Source organism: Podarcis filfolensis (genome assembly GCF_964270895.1).
Source record: "Podarcis filfolensis genome assembly, chromosome: 8".
Classification (NCBI taxonomy): Eukaryota; Metazoa; Chordata; class Lepidosauria; order Squamata; family Lacertidae; genus Podarcis; species Podarcis filfolensis.
Window position 1 is genome coordinate 43,240,958 of NC_139611.1, and position 22,593 is coordinate 43,263,550.

The 22,593-nt window shown below is 42.8% G+C and overlaps 2 protein-coding genes and 1 long non-coding RNA gene across 3 annotated transcripts in view; 2 read left to right on the forward strand and 1 right to left on the reverse strand.

Annotated features, from left to right (window-relative positions):
- Positions 1-22,593, forward strand: part of NQO1 (NAD(P)H quinone dehydrogenase 1) — a 178,243-nt gene that overhangs the window by 98,646 nt on the left and 57,004 nt on the right. The window lies entirely within an intron of this gene.
- LOC310768389 lies at positions 10,529-16,035 on the reverse strand. The gene is made up of 2 exons (XR_014551301.1): positions 15,902-16,035; positions 10,529-12,512 (listed from the first exon to the last, which is right to left on the reverse strand). It is a non-coding gene; the product is annotated as an uncharacterized lncRNA (long non-coding RNA).
- Positions 16,082-21,753, forward strand: PSMD7 (proteasome 26S subunit, non-ATPase 7). Its single transcript, XM_083626364.1, has 7 exons — positions 16,082-16,317; positions 17,446-17,537; positions 19,095-19,187; positions 19,857-19,954; positions 20,138-20,218; positions 20,637-20,728; positions 21,273-21,753. Exons 1-7 carry the CDS (start codon positions 16,244-16,246, stop codon positions 21,709-21,711), a joined length of 969 nt encoding a protein of 322 aa, XP_083482490.1. The 5' UTR covers positions 16,082-16,243; the 3' UTR covers positions 21,712-21,753.

Below are 22,593 nucleotides of genomic sequence, written 5' to 3' on the forward strand. Positions count from 1 at the left end.
ATGACCAAGCTTCTAAAACAAGCCCCTTTTATTTTGGAGGCACTGGGCTTGTTATTGCTGAAAATAACGTTCAACTTTATAAATTGCTGTAACATTGTTGGCATTATATCTTGCTTAATAAGGAAATTTAATTGTCCATGTAATTTGGTAATTTCATAATGACATATTGTCTGTTATGCCGGTCTAGAATGACTTAATTTGCCTTTATAAAAGTTCTCATCGGCCTCCCTGAATTATTTTTTAAAATTAAAAGTCATAAATATACACATACACTAAACTACTGCTCTTGTTAATGATGAGGTTCCAAATCGCAGGGCCAGTTTACTTCAAAAACTGATTATTATTGACATTATACTGATTATGGTGAAACTGTTCTGCAATTAGAAACCCCCCCCTCCCCCCCAAAAAAACCTAACACAAATGCAAGCCTGATGAATTTCATGCTGATGTAATTGTCAGACTGAAAAGGATGATAACTCTTTGTGTATTCCAAATTTAGTTTCTGGAGTCATAATCCAGATTTCAGGCTCCCAAAAATGGAGTCTTTCCTCAAAGGAAAAACATTCAACTACCAGAATTCATGACCAATACACATCTAATTTATTTATTTTTTTAAGTTTTTAAGCAATCTCTTGTTCTGATTAATGGCCTTCTGCCCTTAAGCACCATTGCAACATGGGGAAGGGTCTGTGGTGTCAGGCAGGAAGGCTTTTCTTTTGGCGGGGATGAGGAACCTACTGTGGTCCTTCAAAAGTTGTTGGGCTCTTAACTCCCATCATCCCAGCCAGGATGGCCAGTCCTTGGGGACTATGGGAGTTGGAGTCAAGCAACCTCTGGAGGGCCAGAAGTTTCCCACCCCTGTGTAGTATATTAGGACATTTCTGGGCTACCATGACCTATATTTTAAAAAAATCATTTTGATAACAAGAGCTGGTAAAGCAAAGGGGAAGCCATAATCTCCTGACAAGACTGCCTGCTTTATGTACATGTTGTTGTTTTTCTTGAGTCCCAATCTACATAGAAAATGCCTCCTATGCTCTTTCTCCTCCCCCTTCCAGTTTTGTCCTACCTTTTGATTCACTTTCTCTCCTCTCTTCCCTCCTGGGCAGTTGCTGTAGCTGCTTAATATCAAAAAGCCTCCATGTGGTGGTTCAGGAGCAGGGCGAGGCTGACTTGCTCCACAGAGATGCTGTTTTATGTAGTTTAATATAGAGAGTTGTCATGATGGCCCCAAAGAATGACACAAAATGAATAGCACACAAAAGAATAGTGCACCAAAGCTCATTTAAGAGACACCGACTCACCTATGTGGTGCCTCCACATTTGAGGCTGCAATCCAAAACACACTTACTAGGAAGTAAGGCTGCGTACACACAACATTTTATTCCAAAAGCAGTGGAGAGTGAGCACATGTTTGTTTTTTGCATGTAGTGTACACACCAGCTACATCTGTTGTATATTTATTTGCCCCTGAAAAGCGCTTATGGAGAAACTGGTTTCATTCCAAAAATAAAAGCTCATTGCAGATTGATTCTGCATTACCCTGCAGTGTGTCCATTTGAAAACAGATTGTAAGCAGTCCTGGCAGTGGGGCAGAGAGGTGTATCCCTACCTCCCCAATGACGTTGTGGGTGAGCGTATACCAATACTTCAATCACCACTTCCTTCTTCATGCAGCTGCAGAGAGGAAAAAGCATAGCTCACCTACTCAATGGGACGGCTTTCAAATGGGTTTCAAGCAACCAGGCCCATCCCTGTGGATGTCAGGTTCTAAAAACAATCTACACTGAAAACGCCATGTTGAGGACAAGCACAAACAATTCTGGATTTTTTAAAAACTAAATTTTTGTGCTACAAATGGCTCGATGTATATGCAGCCATAGTCTCACTGAATGCAACAGAGCTTACTTCTGAGCAAATGTGGTTAGGATTGCATTGTAAATTTACAGTGCTTTCCATAAAACCCTCCCTACCATCTTTAGGTCATCAACCATGGGTACACGTACACTATTGCGATAAGGATATCCATCCATCCCAAATGCAGGAAGAACCACCTCCAACCTTCCTCCTGGGCAGCACAATGAAGTCCCCACCCTCATTTTCATTCCTGATCCATCTTTAGTGGGAGCTCTGTATGTTGCCTTGCTGTAGACAAGGCAATTAAGGATGACGTCAATGATAACAGACACACAATATCAGGAAGATTCAGTTGTGCAATTAAAAACATAAGCAATGTGTATAAGCTAGAGAGAGAAAAGGAATCCATATTCTCATTCAGAAGCAAAATTTGAATAATTACTTGGGAGATACAACGATGTCCTTTCCACCAGCGCGTGTCCAAGTCAAGACTACAATGCCTGACATCAAGAACCCAACAGCACTGACTATCACCTCATATGCCTGAAAAACATGGGCATATCGCAGATATTTTAATTCTCTGTAGGATTTTTTATAAGGCTGTGGCTGCCAGTTATATATTTGTGCTTGTTTATTGAATTTTAGTGCTGTATCTGATTGCACTGCATTGTTTTGATGTTTTTACCCATTTATTCAAATTGTTTGCATGTCACCCAAAGAGGTTTTGGGGTGGCTAATAAACAAACAAACAAAAAAGCAGAATAATTTTGGCATACATTTTCCCCAGTGAATTAAAATCCTGAGAAGCTTAGCGCAGACACTTTTCTAAAATTGCGAAGTTTGTGGTTCACACTATGAATCATAAGATGTGTACAGTGTTTAGAGTACCTCATGAGTTGTGTATGTCTTGTCTGCATGCAGCAACTGAGCCAAGATTCACCCAATGTACTTTGCATCACATTTCCTTCCACATTCCAGGGGCGTTAAGATACACAGAGCAGCCACCTGACGTTAGACAAAATGGGATGAAATGTCTGGATGATGCAGTGTTAATATAATCTACAGATGACCTTACTGAGCTTCCCTGCCTGTCATAAATTTGAATTAATTGTATCATTTTATTTAAGTTCCCAACTTGCTGTGGTGTATTAGCATATAAAAATTAACTCTGCGGGCTGTAATCAGTTCACCTTAATAAACCAACTTACCAGGACAAATGTGATAAAATTATAGTACCCCCTCATGGTGTTACCTTCATACCCCAATAGGACATTGCCTAATATTAAAATCTTCTTCCACCAAGCTTGGTGGATAGCTAATTAACCTTTTCTAAAATCCAATAAGAGCAAGAGGAAACTAATCGGAATAGCATCAAAGTCTGAAAACAGATGAGGAGGAAATTTCTCCACAAACTGAAGAAGAAATCTCAAAGAGAATCCATATGCATTTCTATATCAGCAAACATGGCAAATATTTGTGCATGAAGGAGTGGAAAGGGCAGATCAAGGTTTGATATTCGTAGGGAAGAAACCAGCAACCAAACAATGGCAAAGTAGTATTCCGCTTTGGCCAGCCCAGGCTCTCTCCTTCCTCCTTCTTACTGGGTCCTCTTTTTACTTTTCTGCACATAAATCCAACACCAAAATTGGCTCCCACATCCCACATGTTCATGACAGGCAAAATTATTGACAATGGGCAATTAGATGATGAGGGGACAAAGAGGACTTGGGGCTCACTCTAGGAAACGGAGTCACTGGTACCACCCATTTATTCATGCTACCTAGGACCTCAGGGATACTTATGTGCAAATTCTTGCTTGGCTACAGCTTTACTGTGCGGCATTCAAGCCAGTTACAAGTGGATACATGAGGCTCTGAAGAGGATTATTTAGGTGATCAGGGTCAATGCAGGGGCGAGGCATTTGTAATGGGGAATGGGCATTCTGGACAATGCATGCATGGGGCGGGCGGCAATTTGCACTAGAACTCTCACTAGAGCCAGAAGTGATTAAAAAATTCATGTGTGAAAACACCCTCAGTCTCATTGACCCCTCTGAAAATGGAATTAATGAGCTTCAGAAAGATTATTACCCACACTGTGGAGGACTGGGGTGAAATCAGACATTGCCTGTACATTTTACTATAGTTTGATATTCCAATTAAAAATTGTCATAGGGTTAACATGAGGATAGGAATGTATAAATACATTTCAAATGAAATACGAGCCTTGGATCTGCATATCTACTATGTGCTAATTCCTACCACAAACACACACTTTCCTATATAATCAGGTATAAAAACGTCATAATTTATTTCTCTGGTCAATTTAAATCTTCCTTTCCTATTCTTAGCAACTGTCTGAAATTGCCCAGGAATTGTGAAGCAGAAGTGAGTGTTATTCCCTCAGTGGCATATGAGAGCTGCAGTCCTGTGGCCAGGTATGACGTGGGCATGCCTGGAAGCTTGTAGCTGAATTTAGTTGAAAAACAATTTGTGATTTGTCTTCTCAAGGATCTTTATTTAAGTCAACAGACAACTTTTGAAAAGGCAGCTGCCAGTAAGCCAGAGAACTACCTAGGAAAAATTTCATCCTCCTCCTCTTAAAAAAAATAAAAAATCACAGTTCACTATGACAATATAATAAATGAGCCTTCACTGACCAGAAAGTACACACCTATTTCAAACAGTACATTTTGTCTTTCATTCTATGCTTTCAGTCATGAGTTTCATTTTGCTTTCTCTCCTCTTCTTAATGTCTCTTAAGCTAAACAGTTCAAATTTTCAATTGCATTATAAAATAAAGGCTCAGAAATGCATATTTGGTGTGATTTTTCAGCTGTGGTTAGCAAAAGTAGCTGGGCACAATGTTTTCTGTTCTATTAATAATTTTTCATTCTTGTAAAAGAAAACAAGGTAAAATGATGGCAACCATCTGCTTTCTCAATTCTTGTTTGGAGTTCTGTTGGCTACCTCTGTATTCTCTCATACATGACTAATAGGAAAGATACAAGACTAATAGGAAACATAACTGCAACTTCACTTATGGTTGGCTTCAGTTAACAGATGGTCTTTAAACGATCCAACATAAAAGCACACATTTTTATAAAAACTGACCCCCAAACTGCTTCATAAAGTAAAGGGTTTTTTGTTTTTTTTAGATCTTTAAAAACTTTAAAGAAGTTGCAGTATAAAAGAGGCCCTAGAGTACAAAGAACACTTATAATTTCCAACTTAAAATATCAGAGACAAAAGATTTAACAATACGATAAGTATCAGAAATAACACACAATTCCCTTTGCAGCTATATAAAAAGAGGCTGGTTGGCTGGTAAAAATCTTTCCTACTCATATTTTAAGTATGGCCATAAAATTACAGCAAACAGGTCTGAAAAAAATCTCTCTGCCATGGCTGATATACCCATGATGGACTAGCGAAGGCCAACATCTTCCATATGCTGGTTAAGAGCTGGTTAAGAGGTGTGCCTAAGGCTAGCACTACAGCTGCCTCCTTTGGGGGAAATCGTGAGTGATGGTTCAGCCATTTCTAGCAAACAACAGTCCTCTAACCACTTTCCCCAAAGCATCCCAAGTGGCTTTAGCAGCAAGTTGCCGCCAGAGAAAATTGTCTGAGGTTCCCTATGTAGCACCAATTTCTTTCTAAAACAGCCCCTATATCTTACCAAACGTTTCAACTGCTGTTCAATGCAATGATAATCATCCAGTGTATCCTCCTCGGGTCAGAGAAAGGCAACCAATGCAAGTATCACAACACAACCCACCAAAAGAAATATTAATTTCCTATATACACTCATAGGGTCTGAATTAAGCAGTGAGGAACTACAAACAAGATCTTGGAGTCATAGGGAATAGATCATGCTGGATTGTGGCAAACATACCATGCAACTGTCATGTTTCGAGTGGGACATCATGGATTTAAAGCAGGCATCCCAGTCTCTGATTGGATCCCAGAATGTCCCGGGATCCATGTGTCCTTCCTTGGGCAGCCACTGCACAGGAGAACAACTTTCCCCTTCTCAGTGTCTTAATAAATTAAGCAGGGAAAGAAAATGGCTGTGGTGGCTGCAGGGAGAAATCTGGCTCTCTACCAATCAGAGCACCTGGCAGGGAGCGCAACAACGTTGATGTGATGGCAGAGCATGATGGCTTAGCATGGAAGGGAGGACAGCCCTACGCTTTGCCTTGCCCAGTCCCGCTGGAGTGCACAGTGTGTGTGGCCCTGGGGGACCATGAGCCCAGCAGGAAGACGGCCGGAGCATGCGGAAAGGAATGAGACTCAGCAGTCGGGGTGTGAGTAGCAGCAGGAGGTGAAAAGGCTCTGGGTGCTCTCTGGCAGCGGCAGCTGCTCAACAGTGACTCTTTTCCTCCCTCTCATACCAGAGCTCAAAGGAGGAGAGATGTGATGCAGGGCTAACGCTACCACGCCTTCTCTGCACTGCTTCTGCCCCTGGCTCAGACCTGAGCCAGGAGTGAAGCTGCAGTGCCCAGAGGAGAAGAGGAACACCACCACCGCTGGTTCTTCTCTACACTGCTTCTCAGAGGTGCCCGTGTCCCTGATCCCATCTTAAAGAGATTGGAAAGTATGGTCAAAATCACCCACCTGCCCTGAGCCTTAAAAGCAAATTAGAAGACATTTCCAAGCTGATTGTTCTTCCATCCAATTCATCCTCTTGCTGTGAGCAAACCAACCCACTTTGCTAACTGGTCCATTGTACTCTGTCATTTCCCCAGCCCTCATTTTAAAAACACAAACCTCACAAACATGATGCTAGTTAACTTGTGTAAATCAAGTCGCACATCATCTAATCTAGAAGTCATTTGCCTTGAAATTTAACTTCTCCCATTTTTGTAAGACATGTAAATTGTTCTTTTTGACAAAGCTAGGCCAAGTCAAGTGTATTTCAAAAAATATCCTGAAGAAGGAAATTATTTTAGGAAATACATTTGCAGAAAACTAGACAATCTTTGTGATGTACTAGAATGACTAATATGAAGACAAAGTTGAACAGTACTCATTGTTTTCTTTCTTCCAACAGTCATAGTGTAATTCAGTTTTGTTGCAAATAAGCCCAGGTACATTTTTAAAGGCTTATTTTATTTTCTGATTAGCTTAAGCCTTGACTATTTAACTATGGCTCAATTATGTTAATCAATGAACAGTTGCACTGGTATTGTTCTTTCATGTACAAAGCAAGCCCCAACTGGGCTGTCTATTTTTTTGCAACAAATTAACTTTCTTTCTCTCTCTCTCTCTCTCTCTCTCTCTCTCTCTCTCTCTCCTGCCAAGGAACGGAGGATAGACACAAAAGTTATTATCTGCCTATGAGAGTATGTCAAATGCAGAACAATGGGACTTTGCTTCCCAACATGCACACCACAAATCAGGAGAATGGTTTCTTGGTATAAACATGAGGATTTTATATTATCCTAAATCAGAATTATCTGAGTTTTCCTAAGAAGGAAGGGTATATGATAGTTTCTCCTACCCAATTTCAAAAGTGTCATGCAAATAAAATAAAAATTAGGAGTAGAGGAATAAATAATGCTGGCAACTAATAGAAAGCGGAAAGTAAATTTGTATCACTCAGAGAATCTGCTGTTCTAGAAGCATCATCAGCATCTGTGTCTGAGCAATTCATCATCGCAGGGAGATGGAGGGCTAGAGGAGCAGAGCCAAGCTACAAGCCAGAAAGACCAACACACACATTTTAAGAAGGTTATGGAACAAAAGAACTCATTTTATCACTTGGCTTTACCGCTTGAGAAAATGGCTCCTGGTGCGCTGAAGTCCATGATAAATGTGCCCCCTCCAGATCTTTATTGCCCTTGTAAATCACAGGACTGACAGCAGTTAATAAGAAAGCTTTTGAGTGGTTTTGAAGTTTTGCTATGCTTTGTACAAATAAAGCCTCATAGTAAAGAATTTGCTAGTCCTCAAGATATGGAAAAATTATTGCAAGTGAAACCTGGTGGGGTTTTTTTATTGTGTTTCCTTTTTCATACTGAAAAGGGAGTATGTGTTAGGAGGATGAGATGATGAAGCCAATCCAGACATGTTGTGTTTCGGTTTTATTTACTGCTGGTTTTAATTATCTTTAATTGTTTTTAACTGTTTTTATTGATAATTTTAATATTTCTTATAAACCGCTTAAGAGGTTTTACTACAATCCCACAGTATATGAATTGAGTTAAATAAAATAAGCAAATAGCCATTTTAACTTGTCTTTCTGATCAGAGCATAATGCCTCTGTCTTACAGGCATTGGCTCTGGTATTCTGGTATTTCTAAGCTTTAGGGCTGGGAATGCAGAGGGGAAGGAGGAAAGGGATGTTGGAAACCCAATTTCTAGCAATGCAGTGGAAAGGACCAGGATTCTACAGCTATAATTACTGGGTAATTATGTTTGGTATCTTTTTTAAACAAAGCAAGTGATGGTTGGATTTCTATTAAAATACTGGTCAGAGAGAGTGACACTGACTGCCAGCTCACCTCCTGCATGGAACAACAAAATTATTCTAATCTATAGAAAGGAGATACCACAGAAGGCAGCTGCCATGATAGGATAATCCATATCCTGAATTTATACTAGACACCTATCTTTTCCTACGGTGACAGCCTCATCCTGGGCAACACAAATGGACCTCCATTCTAAAGTGATTTGCCCCAGTTCAGTGAATGCAATCTCCATGTGGAAATGGAATTTCTGCATGTAAATCTACTGTACCAGATGTGCTGAGTAGGGGATGACAGACCACATCTAGCCATGTGATAATACGACATGCATAACTACACACAGCATTACCCCAAATGTATCTCCATGCGTCAGCTCGTGTGCATTAAGCATGGTAATCTGAAATTATAAGAAGAAAAGCAATTGTAGGTATAACAGTAACTTAATATGGCTAGAACTCTCTCCCAATCTTTCCCTGCCCCCAATAGCCCATATTACATAACAAGTAGTGGTAATGCATGCAAGAACACCATGTGGTGATGTGTGGAATCTGTGGCCCTCTCCAGATGTTGCTGAACTACAACTCCCATCAGCCTCAGCAAGCATGGCCAATGGCCAGAGATTATGAGTTAAAGTTCAGCAACATGGCTCCCCCACCTGGTATGGAGATCAGTTTGGGATACACATTTAAACTGGGAGACACCAGGGAAGATGCAGGCTCAAACTTCCGCAGCAGTTTTGCTGGGACCATGAGCACACACAGGACTAAACTCAAGCATGTATGGGACAAAGGCTGTGCTGTCAGGTTTGCATCTTGCTAACAAAAGGCAGCACCCAGGAACATCTTGTGAGCATGGCTGGCACACAGTGCTTTGGATTTGCTTTTCTTCTTCTACGCTTTGGAATCTGGTGAGATTTTGCACGTGCAGAAAACTTGCTCTGAAAGGAAGCCATCCCAAACACAGGGCAATCCCTGGACTTAGGAAAACCAGTTTCCCTTTTGATAGCTTCTAAGAACCAAGGAGTTCTGTTTTGGTCCACTGATTTCAGAGCTCATTCCTGCACAAACCTGGGCCTAATCATTCAGTTCCCTTAAATGTTTGTTTAGGCAGCAGAAGCGAATAGAAAGCTACTGATGATTAAAACACTTGACTTTACAAAATCTACACCACACCCCGCCCCATGCTGGTTTACAGCTAGGTGTTCTCCAATGGTGGAAACCCTTGAAAAGCTCACATCATAATTTGAGAATCACTTGCCAAATCATATAGGTATTGATGTTTGCTGCTCTATAGTTAAATCACATCAAATGTCAATTTAATCATCTCATTAGCTGGCTTTTATTGAGCTTCAAAGCTCACTACATACTTCTGCAATTCTTTGATTAGGCAACATATAGACTGTATTTGCAGTTTGCATCTGCCAAGTGATTAGCTCAGTGGTCCTGTTAATCTGTTCGTCTCAAAGGCATGGAGGTTCAAATTCCTTGGAGGAGCATGCTCTGTTTACATCTTTGGGGCATAATGTCACCATGCAACCTTATGAGCAATATCAGCAAGCAAACGCAACTGCCTGTTTGCTAAGCTAGAGAGTGATTTCAACGACACAGTGCAGGAGGTAATGAAAACACTGACTACCTCTCCCTTGGTCATACTTGGTTAGCACTCAGTAACCTGCCTAGCTTTTAAATACTTTCTTACTAAGGCTATCCACTGATTAACTATTTTTAGTCAAATTAACTGTCGTCCTGTTTAACAGACTAGTGTTTAATTATCCAGTTAAAGCAAACAGCCCGGCTGCCTCTATAAAGGTAACAAGTTAAGGCTATGTATTGAAGATAACAGTTCCTCCCACGTAATTAACAAAGACAGATGGAAATATTCTGTTCAAAAAAATCATCCCAAATATAAGAAATGATAATTAATAGCATCAGCAGTGAACACCCTCCAGCTGCAGCCAGCATTGATTCCTCTGATTTAAAATCCACATTCTAAATCTGCGATTAATGAATTAATCGATTAACATGCCGATTAGTTTGATGAATGTTCCCAGCCACACTTCTTGCCAAAAACGCTGATGTAAGAGCCAAGAAGAGAAGCCGGGTGTGTGATTGTCACATACATAGAGTCTGGATGGCAAAGGTCAGAACAGCTTACTGGTATTGCTGGCCCGCTGCTCCGAATTGTATATCTTTTCTGTCCCTTGGTTATTGCCTGACATGATTTAACAACTGTAATTCCTTATTTAACGATGTCAAAGGTTTTTAGGAAATTGACTGTATTTCACCAACGATATATTTCTTCTTGATTACCGAGTGGTTAAAATGATTTTAAACCTAGACAGCAAAATAAAGCAGTAATAAAATCAATAGAAGGTGCTTAAAACATTCCTTCTATTAGGTAATGGCATTTAAAATATCCGTAGCTTGTAATGGCACTTAGGATATGCCCAAAAATCAATGAGCTAAATTACTTATTGAACTAGTTAATTTGAGCATTGAGTTTTATATGTATATTGATAAAAGAAGCTTCCAAAGACAGCATTATCAGTTCTGTTATATGGTCAGATGTCTCCCCCTGCTGGAAAGAAGAAAAGACTCCACCCAGAAGGAAAATCGAATACTGTACTGTGTTTTAGGAAATTGTGTGGTGTAAGGTCTGGAAGTGCCACAAGAGGTCCCTGCCCTTACTATACAACAATAACTTCAAACTGATTCAGCGCAGGCCACACAGGGCTATTTAGGGGGCTCTTCCAGCTTATGAACAGAGGAAGCTGCGTTCTTCTAGGTCAGACCATTCACCCGTCTAGCCCAGTATTGACTTCTCTGACTGGCAGCAGCTCTCCAGGGTCTTGGGCAGAGAGAGGCTTTTCCCATCACCAGGTACCTGGAGATGCTGCCAGGGATCGAAGTCGGACCTTTTTGCATTTTAACGCTGCCTTAACATCATCTGATTTTAGTCTCTGCTCACTTGACAGCGATCATTCAGTTTTAGCGTGTGGGAGTCTTTTAGTTTTGATTGGATTGTGCCAGTGTTAATGCTTACTTATTTAGTTGCTAGGCTTGTATATCACAATGTATTGCTTGGATTATTATGTGCTTTTTTAAACTCTTTGTATCAGGGTTATACATCACCTAGAGGCTCATGGCAATTCGGTGACTGATAAATGTAACAAATGATATAGAATAAGATGAAGTAAATAAACAACAGAAGCGCTTTGCATCATAACGTCTTCTTCCATGGGAGCCTTTTTGGAATCAATATTCCAAAAACACACAGTAAACAAAATTAAAGCCATTCAAACTTTTAAAGAGAAAGGTTCAGGAGCCGTCACTGGCAGAAATATAGTATTCTGCTTGTGGATCTTTCCTGGGGGGAAAATCAGGGTTTGTATCCTGTCCTGCAAAAAGTGTCCAAGAGCAGCTTACACAGCATCATAAAAGCAATGTTAGAATAGTAAAATCCGTTTGGCAAATAAAACTTACAAAAATAAAACAGCAATGGCAAACCAGTCTAAAATCCATAATTCATACTGAAATTATGGAGGGGGGGGAGTAAAATAGGTTTTAGCCTGGTGCTGAAATGAGAGCAAAGCAGGCTCCAGGTAGGCCCCTCTTGAGAAGTGTTCCATAGGCACAACTGTGACAAGGTCCTATTCAGACATCATGCTCCCTCCTGCGGCCTTTTCCTTCACTTCCATCCAAGCAGGCAAACTAAGCAAATTAAGAATGTCATGGGAAGTTGCCGTATCCCAGGTCAATCCAGTGGATTATCTAGCCCAATATTTTCTTCTCTGACTTATAGTGGCTCTCCAGGGACTTGGCAGAGGCCTTTCCCATCTGCTGCTATGGGTTTTTTTAAACCAGAAAAGCCAGGTATTTGTCAGGCTCCAGCTACACCCAGACTATGAACCAGAGTCTCCTTAGAGGTGGAGGAACAGGGGAAGCGGGATTGCAACACACACACACACACACACACACACACACACACCCCAGAACACCAGCACTGCCAGCAGCCCTGAGGAATCCTTCATTACTTTGAACCCTGATGTTCCAGCTGTAGCATAGATGGTCAATTACTGGTTGCCTGAGCTCCCATCTGGGTCACAGGAATCCCCTCTGTCGGCCATACAGCAACAGGAGTGGTGGAGCTGACAAGCTAGCCACACTCCAGAATCACCCATATGTCTCTGAAACACCAAAGAAAATGTATTTTACCCCATGGCAGTGAGGATCAGAAAAAAATACATGGTTGAACTTCACTCTGTAAAAAATACTGAAAGCTAAAAAAAGAAAGAAAATAAATTAAGTGCTCTGGGAATTTTCTTCAACCTCCCTCTGTCCAACTGCGCTTGAGCAAGGACCCTGTAGTGATAACCTCAGGTCCCATCAGGTAGCAAGTTTTTTCTGTCTCTTATGAGGAATAATCTCTGACCAGAAATCCAAATCATAAAAGGTCAACTCCTTCCCTTAAGAGACTAAAATTGATCCATATAAGACCTCATATTGCGAATTCCTGTTGCAGTGCCTTGTCGGGGTTGAACTACTGGCCAAAGGACTTTCTTCATTGTAGATAAATCTGTATGAAATCTTGCAATGCTGCTTTAAGAAACTTTTTTAAAAGCATCTGAGGTGCCGGGATTTCTGCAAGCAGTCTCCCATTTCCTCTTCTTTTGAGAACAGCCACTCATGTGCCCATCACTTCAAGACCATGATAGTTGTTCTTCTTTCAACTACAGCTGCACATTATGTATGGGCCTTATAACAGAGGCCCATCTTCTAACTCAGTACAGTGATACTGAGGGGTAACTGAGTGGTACTGAGTGGTAACCTCTTTCCAAGGTTTCAGACAGGGGACATTCCTTCTCCCACCTGGAGATGCCAGGGACTGAACTGAGGATCTTCTACATGCAAAGCAGATGCTCTATCCACTGAGGTACCACCCTTTTCCATTAATAAGCCAAAGCAGCTGCCAACATCTGCAGCACACTTTTCATTAAAAATCACATCTCAGCTCAAGGCTCTTGCTCCTACTTGCATCCTGTGATCTACACCGGTGTCCTCCAGGTCCAAATGCTCAGTGTACTGAGTTTTACCTGCAATTTCTAAAAAGCCTCCGATCTCCTTACTTAAGAAACCACTTCTCTTCCCATGCCACAATGCAGCAGGCGAGATCAGAAGAGGCACCTGAGATCTTTCTCATTATCAAAGAGAAGGTAGAGGCAATAGAGTGCTTTCTGGAGAGACTACTTGGGACTGGCATGTGTTATCTCCTTCATCAGAAGGAGGTTGAATTCAGAACGCATTGAGAGAAGTTAGTCACTTCTCTGTGGGCTTTTGCAGTGGGAGATGTCACTCAAGAGTCTTCAAGGAGGATAAAGCATAAAAGCTAATCTTTCTTATGAGGTGCCATTCAAGGCGGGGGTGAGGGGAGCTTCAAAAGAACAGCAACAGAGACCTGTAATATATTTGTGAATGAACCAAATGAATGTATCTGGGTATCTTCTCTTATCTGAAGCCATCCCTATAAACCAAGATCATGCCTTACAAGGGATTAATTAACACACATTCTGAATCACTGAGCCAGAAAACAAGCTGGTATTTTCTGCAAAAATTATGACCAATTAAGTGGTTCTATAACATCTACTTTCCTCAGCAACAGTGAGAAATTCCAAACAAAGACAAGAGACAGCAGCCAGTGTGGGCCAATAGAGAGCTGGTCTTGGACCTGGGGAATAAGTCTCACCTCTGGGTGAGCTTGGGCAAGTTGCCACCTCAGTCTCAGTATTGGTTAATCTGTATGCTATTTGCACAGCACCTTGTAAAGCAAAGTTCTTCAGGAGTGGTTTAAATAAGTATAAGAACCTGAATGAATTGCAGCTGCCAACTCATGGTTGCCAGAGGACACAGTGGATTATTTTATGTGCTTCTAAACTACTCTGCTGTTTGGAGTGATTTGCCTCAAACCAAAGTGTTGTGCTCTACTGCCATGGTCTTGAGGTGGCCCATATTAATAATAGCTCTGGAAGAAGTGGGCTGAGACAAAGCCCACCACTCAATTCCCTCTTAACAGTAGGAGCATAAGAAACGACCCCATACAGTCTTGGTCTATCCAGCTCAGAATTAACTATGCTGACTAGCAGCATCAGCTCTCCAAAGTTTCAGAGTTTCTCTCCCTGTAGTACCTGCAGATGCTGCTGTGTGGATTGAGCCTTAGGTAGGACTCTGTCTGCATGCAAGGCAGAGACTCTGCCACTGAGCCACAGCCATTCCCTTAATACTTTGGAGCTGGAGTGGATGACTATTGTAGATATAAAAAAGTTGTTGCTGGTTGCTGTTTAAGCTCTTGTTTTAAATTGTTTTGTGCTGCTTATTTTTCTGTCTCTGGAAATAAACATGTGGCTCCCCCAACAGATGACTCCAGAGTGAATGCAGCACTGGACAGATAGAAATCTTTAATGTTGCAAATGTTTCCTTCAATTGTGGAAAATGTGTGTTTGTGTGCATGCGTAATTTCAAATAACCGAGGAAGCCCTCCATTTGGAGCATGTGATTGCCGGAAGAAATATCAACAACCTCAGATATGCAAATGACACAACCTTGATGGCAGAAAGTGAGGAGGATTAAAGAATCTTTTAATGAGCGTGAAAGAGGAGAGCGCAAAATATGGTCTGAAGCTCAACATCAAAAAACCAAAGATCATGGCCACTGGTCCCATCACCTCCTGGCAAATAGAAGGGGAAGAAATGGAGGCAGTGAGAGATTTTACTTTCTTGGGCTCCATGATCACTGCAGATGGTGACAACAGCCACAAAATTTAAAGATGCCTGCTTCTTGGGAGAAAAGCAATGACAAACCTAGACAGCATCTTAAAAAGCAGAGACATCACCTTGCCAACAAAGGTCCGTATAGTTAAAGCTATGGTTTTCCCAGTAGTGATGTATGGAAGTGAGAGCTGGGCCATAAAGGCTGATTGCAGAAGAATTGATGCTTTTGAATTATGGTGCTGGAGGAGACTCTTGAGAGTCCCATGGATTGCACGAAGATCAAACCTATCCATTCTTAAGGAAATCAGCCCTGAGTGCTCACTGGAAGGACAGATCCTGAAGCTGAGGCTCCAGTACTTTGGCCACCTCATGAGAAGAGAAGACTCCCTGGAAAAGACCCTGATGTTGGGAAAGATGGAGGGCACAAGGAGAAGGGGGCGACAGAGGACAAGATGGTTAGATAGTGTCTTCGAAGCTACCAGCATGAGTTTGACCGAACTGCGGGAGGCAGTGGAAGACAGGAGTGCCTGGCGTGCTCTGGTCCACGGGGTCACGAAGAGTCGGACATGACTAAATAACAACAACAAAATGTGTCTTGCACGTGTTAGCAGCGATACAGTGTCTTCCCTGAAACAAAATCTCGGGTTTTTTCCCTCCTCAAATTTCCCAAAAATTCCTAAAACACGTAGAAAAAGCATCTCTGGTGGATGCTAAAGCCACCTCCAGACTTAGGTTTTGAACGAAAAGCACAAAAAGGACGCTTAAATCATTCATCAACGGCTTCCCTCAAGAATGTTCTGGAGGCGACTCACCCTCGCATAACGGCATCCCTCCTTTTGCCCTTCTAAATATGGCGACGCGACCGCCCCACGTCGCCAAGATGGAAACTTCTCACAGCAAGCCGAACTGCCGGCGAGGTACCCTTTGAGACCATCCCAAGATGGCGTCGCTTTCCCCCGCCCACAGGCTGAAAGGAAGTCGCGTGACGTCACTGCGGCTGCCCTTCCCAAGATGGCGCGGCTGCCCAGCTCCTCCCTCAGCATCGCTTGCTTCACACCCGGTGCCCTGAGTCACTGAGAGGCGCTTTGCTTTCCGGGAGAAGGAGGCCAGGAACTAGGCCAGGACGTGGAGGCCGCGAAGCCGCCGCCGCTGCTATGCCGGAGCTGGCCGTGGAGCGAGTGGTGGTCCACCCGTTGGTGCTGCTGAGCGTGGTCGATCACTTTAACCGGTGAGGGAGGCGGCGGCCGGGCGGCCGGGCTGTGTCATGGCCGGCAGGTCAGGGCTTGGGGAGGCAGGGTGGCCGTAGGGCTGGGGTGGCGCTTTGCACATGCTCAGGGGCAGCGAGCTGCGAGGAAGCTACTGTAAAGAAGCGCCGGAGCGGAGGCCGCGGAAGGACAGCTTAGTCACGGGCCCGGGCTGAGGCCGCCTTCCCGCCTGTGCCCCTACCCCGGGTTTCGGTTGGGGAGACCCTCAGGGTTTGGCGAGGCCTCGGAGCAATAAAGGAAGCGGCTGCCTTTCTCGCGGAGTGAGGCCGTAAAGCCCAGGGGAGAAGCCTGACTTATCTTCCTGGCTCCCCGATCCTCCTCGGAGCAGCTTTCGGGTTTGAACCCGGAACCTCTTTCCTTCTGCACCCCAACAAACGGGCCTTTGGGCCAAAGACTTCATGGAGGGGGGCTGGATGCTACTTTTCGCCGACTTGCTTTTTATGTTTATCGGGGTGTGTTTACCGCGTGTGGAGCGAGGATGAGATTCATCTTTTGCCACTCCTTTTCCAGACTCTTGAGTGGAAAAGCGGAATATAAGTGAACTGATATGACTTAAAATATACTTGCTTCCTAAGTAGCAGCCACAGCTGCATGGATGAAATACATGTAACCAGCGTGTGGCTGTGCCAACTTGACTGAGTAGGTATGTGTCAGAGCATTTGCTTTACAAGCAGCAGGTTCCATTTCAACATCATCTCTCCCCCAGAAACCACACCTGCTAAATGGATTTCAGAAGCAGGTGGTGGGAAAGGCCATGCTCTGACATAGACTTTGGAGAGTCACTGCCAGGCCAGGCAGTGCTGACACTTTGGGGCTAGGTGGATTGGTGGGCTAAGTCAGCTTTTTGTATCTTCACTTCCTCCATTAACCATCCGAAGAAGACAAGCCATCAACACCCAGCTGCCTCCTCCCTGGTCACTATCAAGACTCCTTCTGTTGGGAGTCTTGGCAAGTTGCTACATACTCTTTTCCTCCCACCTTAGTTATGCTGGTTTTCATTGCCCTGAGTTGATAAAAATTCAGTTCAGGAATAGTTTATGCTGCACATCAATGTATCTCATCTTTCTTTTGATTTTGCCTTTCTATTTTAGGATAGGAAAAGTTGGAAATCAGAAGCGAGTTGTGGGGGTTCTCTTGGGTTCGTGGCAGAAGAAGATTTTGGATGTCTCCAACAGCTTTGCAGGTAAAGTGACGTCTGAGATCTCTATGGTTGTCCAGCAAGCCAGATGTGGTGTGTAATGTACGCTCTTACCCTAACCTTTTCCACCCCATTAATGGATTTGGGGAAATTTGGGGTTTGTCCCTTAAATTGTTGGTGGGGAACCTGTGGCCCTCCATATGTTGTTGGACTCCAAGTTCCATCAGCAGCATTTGGAGGGTCAGAGGTTCCCCACCTTTTGTCTTAAAGTGAGAGACCCAGAAAAGCTTAGTCATAAATCTGAATTGAAACTTGGCTGATAGTCTTGAGTTTTCAACAGTCCTCTGATTAAATAATAACCCAAAGGGGTCCAGTTAGGAACCTGCTGTATTGTGTTTGGCTAAAAGCTTAAATGCGGTCCCTCGAGTTCTCAGGCTGTCGTAAGACAGGCTTAGCTCTCCATAGTCTGCTCCAGGGAATCATCATTCTTTCATCTACCTTTAGTTTAAATCTGAGTTCTAGCCCAGTTCTAGAAACTTGTGATCTTGTCTAGTCATTAATCTTGTGGGCTGCAACTACATGTACCACATACTACGGTCAATACTGTAGTAGGAAGAGATCCTAAATCAGTGGTAGAGTACCTGCTTTGCTTGCAGAAGATACCAGATTCACTCCCCAGTGGTATTTCTAGGTGGGGCTGAAAGACTCCCATTTTGAGACCCTAGGTAAAGAGATTGACTTCATCACTGTATTTAAAAAGATGCTTTTATTGTTTACCACATGTTGTTTGTCTCCCTGGGCTCCTTTGGGAGGAAGGGCAGAATATGAATATAATAAATAAGAAATGGTATCTTCTGTTCCTTGGGGAACTTTTGGAGGTCAGTCATTGAATGCATGCTTTGCTCACAGAATGTGCAGTCCCTGGCATTTCCATTTAAAAAGGACCAAGTGGCAGCTGATAAAAAACTCCCCTGCCTAAGACGCTAGGTAGCCACTCAGGAGACCAGTACTGGGATTGGATAGTCCAGTAGTCTTACTCAGTGCATGATAACTTGCTATTTTCAAAAGCCCTGTGATCCTCTCATGAAGGGTAGAATAGAAATTTAAACCATCCTCACCTCTGTAATGTGAAGACTGGATCCCATTCTAAGTGACTTGCCAGCTTCCCAGAGGCATCTGTGAGAACAAAGTGCTGGACTACCTGGACCCTATTTGGGCTGCTCTTAATTCCCACCACATGGGATGCAACTTGGCAAAATTGTCACTTTCCTTTTTAAAATTTATTTATGATTTTCAGTTTTATTCATTTCAGTAATTTTACAATCATTTTAACATTTCAAAATTCAACTTCCTCCCCCCACTTTGTGGTTCCTTAAATTTATTTTTTATATTTTCTGCATATTCCAAATTAACTTAATTTACTAATTTATTAATCTACTTTAAATATAATACTCTTGTAAAACTGCAGGTTATTACAATAATCCTGCCAGTGTTCTTACTGTTTACAGGTTATTTGTAAATATTCAATAAACCATTTCCATGGGTTTTTTTAAAGGCTGGAAATTCATGCCATGGTTTGGAATCTCCTTTTTTTACCCATAGTCCCCTTTGATGAAGATGATAAAGACGACTCTGTATGGTTTTTGGACCATGACTATCTGGAGAACATGTATGGGATGTTCAAGAAAGTAAATGGTAAGCAATGCTTGGTTAGCCAGAAGTGCAAGTCACAGCTAAATCTATCACTAGGATAAGCCAAAAAGTGATGTTATTTAAATAACTTTGCTATGACTGCTCACAGATGCTTAGTTGTTAAAAAGTTTTTCATTTTAGAGATGAACACCTCTGTTAGTGAGAAAATGAAGGAACTGGGTCACCCTTCAACATCAGATTCTGCAAAACCTCTCATGTTTTAACCTAATGCCCCAGCAAAGAAACCATATTTTAGACTACATGCTACTTGAAGGAGGGGTCTTTTATAGCTTGTGTGTGCAGTAAATAGGCTTTTTGTTGTTCATCCATTTGGCAAAGTCCTCAGGGTTGGGCATATCTTGTCTATTTTGCCAACGTTCAAAGTGTAGTATTCTGTACCTGTAAAATTTATTTTGAGGCTGATGTCCAAGTTCAGTAAACTTTGGATGTAAGCAATGTCCAGTACGAATGATAGGCTCCGTTTGTGAGAAATTCTAAAGTCTCATCCCGTTTACTATACAATGTCATTGCATGTAGAACCATGCTTTATTCCTGCAAAGTCCCACTTCCAGTGAAACAGTAGAGGAAGGAAATGGCTCTTGGAGGTTGAGCCCTCTTCCAGGTGCTTCGTGTACTCTGACTCTTGCTTTGCTTTCTGTGTCTTTTTCCTAGCCAGGGAAAGAATTGTGGGATGGTACCACACAGGTCCCAAGCTGCACAAGAATGACATTGCTATCAATGAGCTAATGAAAAGATACTGCTCAAACTCGGTAAGAGCCACTCACAACCTACAAATCCTGACAAGGCTTGCTATTTGATGTTACTGCAACTTGTAAGAACAAGTTGGAAATGGCAAGATGATCCTTTATGCAAGGGCAGGCTGCAGGTTACTGGAAGGAGACTGGTAGGTTTTCTTTTCCACCAATAGGCACTAAAGGGTTTCTTTCAAACAGGTATTGGTAATTATCGATGTAAAGCCAAAAGACCTGGGGCTGCCCACTGAAGCCTACATCTCTGTGGAAGAAGTTCACGATGTGAGTATCCTGGGTTTATGCACATCAAGTTGCTTTTCCCTCATACATTTCAGTGTCAACCAAAGGACCAGACTGAAACAGGCTGAGCCAATAACAGGAATGCTGCCTGTACCTTGCTCATGTCACTCCTTTTGCAGCCAGCACCCTACAGAGTACCTGAAAAAAACTCTGCTTAGGATGAAAGAACTTGCCAGTGTTTATTATTAATTCAATTCACACTTCCTTATGGAGGTAATTTAGGGTTAGTGTGTCTCTTCCATTGCCCAGTTATGGATCTGTTCTTACTCTTCAGCAACTCTTGGCTTCTTATGCAACAATTGTAAGTTTTTCCAGGGTTCAGACACACACACACACACACTGCCCAGAAGTTGAATAAAGGTGATTACTTTCATGCCTGGTCTCTGCTTGCACCCCAAAGGATGGGACACCCACCTCTAAGACCTTTGAACATGTGACCAGTGAAATTGGAGCAGAAGAAGCGGAGGAAGTTGGGGTGGAGCACCTGCTACGGTAAAAAAATACCTTTCTCGCCTGTCACTTCAGACTTCTGAGCTTGTGTTCTGCTTACATAGTTACTCCTCAAGATAATACAGGGAGGCAGGCATTCCCATCTTGCAGATATAAAATAATGGATGCAGAATGCCTTTGACCCCTGCAAGGCCACACACCCCGCCAGCTTAATAGAGGCATCATCTTTAATTTATCCTGACAGCCACCCTTCATTGGGATCTAGTGGTAGCCTATCCCTTAGCCATGCAAATGTGCCACCATATTTCCCATGCTGGATTAGGCCAAAGGGTGCCCATCTAGCATCTGGTCTTATTCTAAGGGGAAGCCTACAAGCAGAACCAGCATCTCCCCACAATGCAACTGGTATTCGTTACATCCCCATGTCTTTGTATGGGTTGGTTGGTCCAGAGGAGATTCAGATTTCTAATCCAACTGTAGAAATGCCCAGCATTGATTTCCGTAATGTGGCAGAGGAAAATAATTCTATTCGTCCTTTCCTGCCAACTGGGTTCTCTTGTTCTGACCCCTTTCTTGGCTGTTCCAGGGATATTAAAGATACCACTGTAGGCACCCTTTCTCAGCGCATCACAAACCAGGTCCATGGCTTGAAGGGACTGAACTCCAAGCTTCTAGACATCAGGAGCTACCTGGAGAAAGTGGCCATGGGCAAACTTCCCATCAACCACCAGATCATCTACCAGCTCCAGGATGTCTTCAACCTGCTGCCTGACGTCAACTTGCAAGAGTTTGTCAAGGCCTTCTATCTGAAGACCAATGATCAGATGGTGGTGGTCTACTTGGCTTCACTCATCCGCTCTGTGGTTGCCCTCCACAACCTCATAAACAACAAGATCGCCAATAGAGATGCAGAGAAGAAGGAGGGGCAGGAGAAAGAGGAGAGCAAAAAGGAGAGGAAGGATGAGAAAGACAAAGATAAGGAGAAGAGTGATGGCAAGAAAGAGGAGAAAAAAGAGAAGAAGTAGAGTAGGATTTTGTATTTGTATATTAAAACCTTGTAAACTGAACTCTGGTGCTGGCTGTAGGTTTTTTTGTTAGTAGAGGCTTGGGGGGTACCCAGAAGTGCTTTGGTTTGTAGGTGGGTAGCTAGATAGAAAATGAGATGACCTGAGCAATATCTCTTTAATTGAACCATCTATGGCAGGGATGATCATAAGCCATGAGGCCAAATGCACCTCCAGGACTTTGCATGGCCCTTGAGGTGCTTTCTGGAGATTTTAAAGCAATTGTTGGATGGCCATCTGTAATGCATGCTTTAGTTGAGATTCCTGTACTGCAGGGGGTTGGACTAGATGACCATTAGGCTCCCTTCCAACTCTGATTCTATGAGATTCTCACCAGCTCTGCTTGAAGTCTCCTTGAGTGTTTTTGGCTGGCTGGAACGTGTCCCAGAATTCTTAATATTTCTAATTGCCTGGATGGATGAGAGAGAGGAATGTTTGTAGAAATAAAAGCTGTTACATATAGGGGAAATGTATATTAATTTCTCCACCTACTTTCGCCTCTGCCCATGCCTACCACTGCCATGTGGCCCTTTGACTGAAAAAGGTTCCCTGTCCTTGATCTGTATACAGCCTGAAGCAAGAAATGGCACTAGGGCAGACAGCCTGGTTAGTCTTTGCTTTAGCAAAAGCTGTCAGCCCTGGCATGGCATAATGCCTCTTCAGCCAGCTACAAAGACAGAGTCTTGGTCTTGTTTGCTCACAGTGTTCAAAAGCAGGCCCCACAGATGCACACCCTAAACTGGACTATCCAGTCTGGCCAGTGAGACCATAAGCTTAATCCCATAACCAAGAAAGTCTGTTATGGGGGCATGTATGGCTATGCACCCCCAGATGCACACACCA